Raw genomic sequence first — 8,862 nt, 5'->3', positions numbered from 1 at the left:
AGCTCTCAATTAACAACTGTGGAAGTGCATCTATAGAACACTAAGTTGAGAACACACAATAAGCTTATATGCGATATGCAATAAGCTTGAAATGCGAAGAAGAAGAAGAAGTACATATTGTACGAGGTACAACAGTCATGTGATAAAGTTATTAAAGAAAAGGAAAGTCAACGAAGAGAATCGATCAATGTTACTTAGGACCTAGTGCAATGTTCAGCTTGTAATTCATTCTTAATCATAGAACAATAATTCAATTATTGAAGTGTGTATTTGTCACTTGCTTCGCGTGTGGACTCATTAATGATAATTATCGCTACACCCACCTAAACGACTAATACATACACTCAAATCAATGCAATCAATTCATTTCTCGCTCTCCTCTCCTGAACGTGCTCGTCAGAGTGGCAGACGACTGCGTCATACGGCGTCGCCTGCTGTGGTGTGCGAAAAATTCGCGAGTAAACTCGCGAAACTCGCGCAAACTTCTTCTCTACAACGCAGTTACCCGTTACTGGCGAGCTTAGTCAGACGCGGATTTTTGCATTCACGGTCGAAAGTTTGGATTGTTCTGTACGTGCAATTTTTCACTCAACCCGGGTTGTGACTAATCGTAGATAATATTTTTCACAATTGGTAAGAATACGATTATTATTACCGATGATGTAGCCCACCTCGATAAGTGATTGCTGATTACACTGCTACTGTTTATCCGTGTATGTTTGTAGATTCCAATGGATAGCGCTGGAGGGTACAAGAAGGAAGGAAACCTGGGCGGTGCGCGCCATGGAGACGCCTACCAAGTGCACGTACTGATGCTGCTCTACGAGAGGGCAATCTCCGATCGGTATGGAAGATATGGTGACTTTCGACTGGCTACGGAAATGAAAGCCGCTGGAAAGTTCGACGATGCAGTTCTATCGTGGCAGAACGAGAATAGCTCGTGGAATTGGTTGTTCGTTCAAGTGAAACATAGATTAATGCCGGTGCAACTCGATGGAAAACATCTATTCCCGGACGCGGAGAGTGATAAGTGTAAGGGTGACTTTTCATTGCATAAATATCTGGAATCATTTTGGGAAATCATGCACCTCGACGATTTCGTCGGAAACAAGCAGTTTGTAATATATACGAATTGTGGTTTGGCACAGTGCATACAGGACTGGTTCACAGATGCAGAAAATGAGATTGAGTGCATCTTGAAACTGGGACTGAATGGCGAACGGTTCATGAAGCTGATACCACAGGATGAACACTGTGAGAAACTGCTCGAGCATGGAAACAGCGATTTCAAAGGATTGACGGAAATTATTCGATCAGTTCTCATCGAGCGTAAAGAAGGGATGAACTTGGATTTAGTGAAAAAGTACCGTGGTGCAATAGCAAACCAGATATTGGTCACCGAAAAGGGTTGGGTAAGATTTTCTCCTCGGTTCATTAAGAATAAGAACAAACTGAGCCATGCCGAACGCGTTTTTCGCGGCAAGCTTTTTCAGGAAGAAGCCACATTGGAACAGCTAGAGTCGTACTGTGCACCGAATGAAGAACTGTTGACGATTCTTGACTCGAAAGGAAAGTCTGTCAATACGTTGCCTCCATCGATAGACGAAGTAGAAGTGAAAGAATTTCTCAGTTCGTTGATATTTGCAATCAATCAACCGGATAACGTTGGTTTAAAAAAGGCAATCATAAATGATCTAAAATTGCGGCAGACTTCTCCGGTACACGGACCGAGCTCTGACAACACTTACGCCTTGCTTGCTTATAGTACGATGCAACACCGAGTTCACGTTTGTCTAGATTCCACTACAGTCCCATGCATGTCGCTACGCAGACATGATCTGGAAAATGAGTTCCAAACTTTTCAACGCACCATATCCAGTTCAAGGCTTAGCGTTCCAACCGATCTTTTTCGTGGAGAAATGCACAGTTTTCGGGTGGATTTCGTAGATCCGGTGCTCCCCTTTCCCGAGGCATACCCTGTAGCCATTGTCACCAGCACTCGGAACGGTCTACTAAACAGTCTCAAAGTGTTCCAGGCATTGCAAGCACACAATTTCCATTACTTTTCCCTAAAGGATCTTCAGAATAATTCCATTCGGACGGAGCTGTGCGAAGCTCTACGGGAATCGAAGAGCAGCTTTTATTTACTGCTCAAGGCTGACTGTTTCAAGTTGGAGTTTGCGTCGGAGATACTTGATGCAATGGTCTCGGGAAACTCGATCAAACTCATTTTACTCACGGACTGCGATGAATCAGCTTCTAAGTTTTTCAACGAGCACTCTTACACCCTTGTCGAAGAGGAGGATATCACATTGGATGAACTGACCGTGTCCAGTCAGCAGATATTGAGGAACAAGACGGTACTCTTTCAAGGATTCGAGATGAAATTGAGCGATTTGGCCGATGATGCGGTTCTAGGAAAGGTCATCAAAAACGATACACTCGAGAAACTACTGCAAGACGAGATTGTTACGATCGGACCGACACTGCCGGAGCTTGGAATCAAACATTACATCCCGAGGATCATAACACGTTCGGATACTGATGATTTGGCTAACGAAGCAGAGAACCTACAACCAACTCTCAACGATACTACGCTAGGCGATGGCACTGACGAAAATGGTAGCTACAACGAAGAGCAATTTCTTTATAACTTACCGACTACTCCGGACAAACGCAGGGTGGTTGTTCTCTCTTCGACCCCTGGAATGGGGAAAACTACTCTGTGGATGAAACTAGCTAATTTGGCAAAGTCCCGTTTCAAAACGAAATGGGTTTTCTATATCAACCTGCAAGACTGTGAGACGGACTTGCGCGCTAGCAGGAAACCGAATGTGACAGACTTTCTTGGAAATCATTTCAGACTCCCGCAGCTGGATAGGTCACTGCTGCAGTATCATCACGGAATGCCCAACAACATCTACGTTTTCTTCGACGGGTTCGATGAACTACCATTTGCATCCACGGGACCTACAATCGTCTTGATGCGCATGCTGCAGAATTTCACGCAAGTATTTGTGAACACCCGTACCCGACTTCAGGTGGAACTAGAAGGAGCTTTCAAGGTGGATGCATTCTTCTTGAGGCCCATCAGCAAATCCGAACAGACGGTTCTCTTCAAAAGCTTTTGCGACTTCCTCGATGAAGACGCTATGAGAGCTCGTCCACTGTCCCAATTTGTCGATCGGCTAATGGACAGGATTCACAGCAAGTCGATGAAGATTGCAAGCAAATTCGTGGGCGTTCCATTGATGGTCGAAATGTTGGCTGAGATCTACAAACCATACACGAAACAATACCAGAAAACCAAGGATCCTCAAGTTCTTGGTCAGATCGATCTGGAAGCATTGGATATCATGGAGCTTTTTGAGAAATTCGTGTACAGCTCCTTCCAGCGACAAAACATCGTTAAGCAGAATCTTTCGATTGTCAATCATTACACTCAGCTCATGCTGAATCAGAGCAACTTTCTCTACAGAGGCTTCATCAAACTGCACAGCTTTCTGGGTCTGATGAGCTTGGTTAAGGGCAACAAGATGCATCTGATCGTTCCTGACGAGCAAGAGCTCCAGGTAATGCAGGAACAGATTCCGCTTTTAGATTCACCAATTGTCAGTCGTGTGCCGCATTTTATCCACGGGTCGATTGCTGAATTCTTCGCAGCAAAGTGTTTGTTCCAGTATCTTAGACGAATGAACCATGAACAGATCAAGAATAATTTCGTGAAGAATGCCAGGAAAAGGGTTCCTCGGAAGAAGCACAATCTGAAGAACATGTTTGATCTGTACTACCAGGTCTTGCGGGACTACCCGACTGTTCGGAAGTTCTTTTTCATCATCGCACGCCAGCACGAGGAATGCTTGGGCAAGTTGGAAATGCTGCTGTGGTCCATGCGACCTTATCCACTTCTGTGGGCTTGCGAAGAAAACTTTGAAGAATTGGTCAAACGTTTGATTCAGGAAGATCCAACGGTCATCAATAATACTACAGTACACCGGGAAACTCCTCTGCATTTTGCAGCAACACAAGATCACGGGCAGATATGTGCCCTTCTGATCAACAACAATCTATCCGTAGATGCTCAGAATGTCCACAAGCAAACAGCTCTACACAAAGCCGCTGCCAATGGATGCTACGAGGTGGTGAGTCTATTGATTGCCCGAGGAGCAACCGTCGATGCTATTGATCATCACCAGCAGACACCAGTGTTTTTGGCAGCTCAGGCCGGTTATGTCCACGTGGTTCGATTGCTCATAAACAGAGGATGCGACCTGAATATACTGAGTGCACGTGGTTGGAATGCCTTACATATTGCATCGTTCAACAACCACATTGATGTCGTACGAACGCTGCTAACCAGGAAGATACAAATGAAGACCGGTGGAGCGAAAAAATGGCTCATGTTTCTTGGGCATCTAGTGTCGCGTAAATTTCGTGATCTAGTAATGCTGCTGGTGAGCTACGAAGCAAAAGCCTACAAGTCAGACGCGAATCAGACACTGATTTGGGCCATCAAACGCAGCCACTTAGATATTGTCCAGGCGATGCACCAAGCAGGGACCTCAATCTGCGAGATAGACGAACGGTCGGGACTCTGCACCTACCAGCTTGCTTTGAATCATGGCTCCTACGGGATAGCCGAATTCATTCTTGCCGTTCAGAAAAATCTTGACACTCTCGAGTTTCCGCTCCATGCAGCCGCTAAAGCCGGCAGCACTGGTTGCATATCAATTCTCCTGGAAAAAAATGCAGAAGTGAATGCTAAAGATCCACAGGGCCAGTCACCGCTGGATTTGGCCCTGAAAGAATGCCATGTGGGTGCAGTTTATTTGCTGCTTGATAAGCGTGCAGAAATAAGCAAAACGATGCTGCATGCCACAATCAGAGCCAACAAGGCAACTTCAGCCATGTGCGTCCAAACTCTTCTTCTTTTTGGCGCGGATGTTACTGCGGTAGATGAGCGCCTCGGCCGAACACCACTACACGAGGCAGTACTGCAGAGCAGTTACCAATGTGCCTTATTGCTACTAAGAGGCGGAGCATCTATCAATGCTGTAGATAAATATAATCGAACTCCACTGCAATATTCAACGAGCTGCAGCGTTTGTCCTGAAAAGCAACAGGCATCACTGTTCAATGGAAGGATCTTAGTTAAATGGTAGCGTTATGTGACCATCTAGAGACAACTGTATCGTAACAATCTTTCCTACAATTAACGAAATGTCCAAAATGATGGTTTTTAGAGGAATTAATTAATTAATTTAGCTTTATTTAGGAGGCTTTCAGCCTTAGGCTGGTTCGCCTCCAAAACGTTTTTAGAGGAAGTCTGAGTTGAACTATTCCGTGAACCGTTGAAAGTCTTCAGAATAATAGTTCCGGTCGTACGCAAGACAAATGTCGTGGGTACTTCAGATTTGGCAGAACATAGTCAGTTAAGTCCATTATGAATGTGCATTTTAAATTTTACAAATAGTCCTCTAGACTTGTGCAACCAAACGTGACCTAGTGACCTCATGTGAGTCACCTCACCTCACTTGTGGCGCAGAATAGGCCTCTTCAAAAGGTCCTATCCGATCGATTCTCTTCATCGGCTTTCCCGTTCGTTAATGTTCGGTGCTTTGGACGCTAGATAAGAATTTCTTTTAGCAAAAGACGGTATCAAAAGAGAAAGACTATGAATAGAATCGATCAATGCAGATAGAACCTCTTGAAATGTTCATTTGGAGTACGCCTGTAGCACAAAGTTGATATGTTCGTTTACATTATGATATCACTAGGATTTTAAGAGAAATAAATTGACGTTAACCATGTATGATAGTTAGATAGGACAATCCCAAACGCACCCCAGGGGTTAGAATGGCTCCACACTGTTTAATCTAATATTCCGTCGAACCCGGAGGCCTTCATGTTTTTGGTGCATTTCAGCGCTGAGCAAATCTGTTCCACTGAGATCCTTGAGTACGCATTGCGCAACCTGATCTTCGAGCGGACTTTGGATGTTGGAGCCAAGCAAGCGCGATTTTGCAATATGCTCACCAATCGCATTTGCTTTCTACTGAGGGGTGATTATGAGCCGATCGTCATCATATTCATCTTTGAGTGGTGGAATGGGTTTGGGGTGCGTCTTTAGGGCCTTGGAAACCTTCCAGAATGGTCTGGAGGGGTCGTCCAGATTCTGGACGAGTCGCCCGAAACTTTCATTCCGTAATGAGACCATTCTGGAAGCAATCTCCTTGCTCAGATCGGCCATTTCACGTTTCCAGTTCTTTGGCAGTCGACAACGGAAACAAAGTGCGACGTTGCTATCATTGCAGAGCCATATCGAGTCCCTCTTGATAATGGTAACTGGGTGGCGGATAGAGCAGGAATGGTGGCCATATAAGTCATGGGCAGGTATCCCATTCAACAAGTGGTGGCGAGCTCATACGAAGGTTTCGTGATCGCCAAAATCAATGGAATCTATCCCAAGTAACATTGCAAGTTTTATCACTGTTTTAAAGCATGCTACAAGTCTAATTCATACTCTACAGAACCCTCATAAAACCCTAATTGTTACTTGGGATGTATTTAGTTGTTGCGCAGCCCCGAGATGGACAATTGAGCAGTTCCACCAGATGCTAGATGGGCTCACCGGAGAGCTCATTGGACGGAGACCAGTCGTCATCGCAGGAGATTTCAATGCTTGGACAGTGGATTGGGGGAGCAGGTGTACCAACGTAAGAGGGTATAGCCTGCTGGAAGCTCTGGCAAAGTTGAACGTCAGTCTGGCCAACTTAGGAACCATCAGCACCTTCCGCAAAGATGGCAGGGAATCCATTATCGACGTCACTTTCTGCAGTACATCGCTAGTGGCAAATATGAACTGGAGAGTGTGCGAAGAGTACACCCATAGTGACCATCAGGCGATCCGGTACAGTATCGGCGAACGGGCACCGATGGAAATGCGGAGGACGAAAGTTCGAAAGACTCTTCATCGAAGCTCTAAGGGAAGACAGCAGCGTCCCGGGTCTAAGCGCGAACGAGTTGACCGAATCATTAGCAAGGGCATGTGACACAACTATGCCGAGAAAACTGGGATCAACGAACAGGCGACGTCCAGCTTACTGGTGGAACGAGGACATTAGCACCCTCCGTGCTACTTGTGTTCTAGCCAGAAGGTGCGTTCAGAGAGCAAGAACAGAAGTAGACAGAGAGGAGCACAGGGTGGTGTTCCGAGAGGCTGCACTGAAACGAAAGATAAAGCTGAGCAAGTCAAATAGTTTCAAGGAGCTGTGCCGCAACGCGAAGATCAGCGGTCCAACGATGCCGGTTGAAATGTGTCCCAACAAGCTGAAAGTCATCGTGGAGGGACTTTTCCCACTGCATGACCCAACGACTTGGCCACCTACACCATATGGCGAGGAAGATGGAGACAACGTTGAACAATTCTCCAACTAGGAACTCCTAGCAGCAGCGAAAGGTGAAGAAAGCTCCCGGCCCGGATGGAATTCCCAACGGCGCACACTGGGGACAAAATCGAAACAATGTGTTAAAATTCAATAACTTCGGTGCTCGCTGGAACAAGAGACTAAAAATAGTCATTCTTATAGAAAAAAAAGTCTCAGGAATCGATTGGAGTGGGTTTCATCTTGGGCACGATAGGGTAAGTTGGGGTTTTTCACAGTTTTGCCCTAAAATCTCCTATTTTGCATGATTTGAATGCTGTATCTCAAGATACCGATGATATAGACGGATGATTTCTTCGGCAAAGTTGATCAGGAGGTCAAGGACTGTTGGATGATAGACAGAAAAATTCAGAATTCTTCCGCTAGGCGGCGCTAGTGAGCATTCAAAGTGTATATGTTTGTGCTGCTGTATCTCAAGATCCTGACTATTTAGACGGATGATTTCTTAGACAAAGTTGATCAGGAGATCAAGGACTGTTGGATGATGGACAGAACAATTCGGAATTCCTCCGCTATGCGGCGCTAGTGATTATTGAAAGTGAATATATTTGTGCTGCTGTATCTTAAGATCCTGACTATTTAGACGGATGATTTCTTCGGCAAAGTTGATCAGGAGGTCTATGACTATTGGATGATGGACAGAAAAAATTCGGAATTCCCCCGCTAGGTGACGCTAGTGAGCATTTGAAGTTAATATATTTGTACTGCTGTTTCTCAAGATCCTGACTTTTTAGACGGATGATTTCTACGGCAAAGTTGATAAGGAGGTCAAGGAACAATCCGGAATTCTCTCGCTAGATGGCGCTAGTGAGCATTTGAAATGAATATGTTTGTGATCCAGATTCAAGGAATCAACCTCTGCAAAAAACTGCTTCAAACATGGACTTGGTAAGCGAGTTGGTCTCTTTAGTCCAATTAATAGAGCGTATTCTGCAGAACGAATCTGACTGGGGTTTCGGGTTCCGCCAAATATCCTCTCCTCTTTCGGATACTAACAACAGGCTCATAAAATGCTCGGAGAGAAGAGAATCATCCTCTTTTAAAAAGCCAGTCTGGTTGTAGTGCGTAAAACCTGTAGCAGAGTCCGGACCAGCCGTGACATGCAATTTACAAGTCAACACTTTCTGGTTTAACTTTGAAATCCTGTCTGCTACATCATCCAGTTGTAGAATCCGTTGCAAATCGCATATAAGCATATCACGGATTGAAACGCTTGATGATAAGTATCCTTTTTCTCGGTTTGGAGTTGAGAACGGTGGAATTATGGCGTTTCTAAATTCAGCTACTTTTTTCCAGGGCTGCAAAATTGCAATACCTAAATGGGACAATATGAAGGGACTAATAACAATGCACATCTCTAAAATTGATGAAAGATTTAGAAACTTGACCTATTTTAAACAAAAAAATATTCTACTAA

At 44.8% G+C, this 8,862-nt stretch overlaps 1 protein-coding gene across 1 annotated transcript; it reads left to right on the top strand.

Annotated features, from left to right (window-relative positions):
- The first annotated feature begins 499 nt into the window (after nt 1-499).
- Nucleotides 500-5,242, top strand: LOC135709204 (uncharacterized). Its single transcript, XM_065231430.1, has 2 exons — nt 500-633; nt 726-5,242. The coding sequence occupies exon 2, from the start codon at nt 732-734 to the stop codon at nt 5,160-5,162; it is 4,431 nt and encodes a 1,476-aa protein (XP_065087502.1). The 5' UTR covers nt 500-633; nt 726-731; the 3' UTR covers nt 5,163-5,242.
- The last annotated feature ends 3,620 nt before the right edge of the window (nt 5,243-8,862 follow it).

Source organism: Ochlerotatus camptorhynchus, unplaced genomic scaffold, assembly GCF_037179485.1.
Source record: "Ochlerotatus camptorhynchus isolate MF236.1 unplaced genomic scaffold, CSIRO-AGI_Acam_v1.1 ptg000357l, whole genome shotgun sequence".
Lineage (NCBI taxonomy): Eukaryota > Metazoa > Arthropoda > Insecta > Diptera > Culicidae > Ochlerotatus > Ochlerotatus camptorhynchus.
This window is presented reverse-complemented; position numbering and strand designations above follow the sequence as displayed.

Bases quoted from the DNA above. Each gene is read 5' to 3' on its own strand.
- LOC135709204 (XM_065231430.1), top strand. From the start codon at position 732: ATGGATAGCGCTGGAGGGTACAAGAAGGAAGGAAACCTGGGCGGTGCG.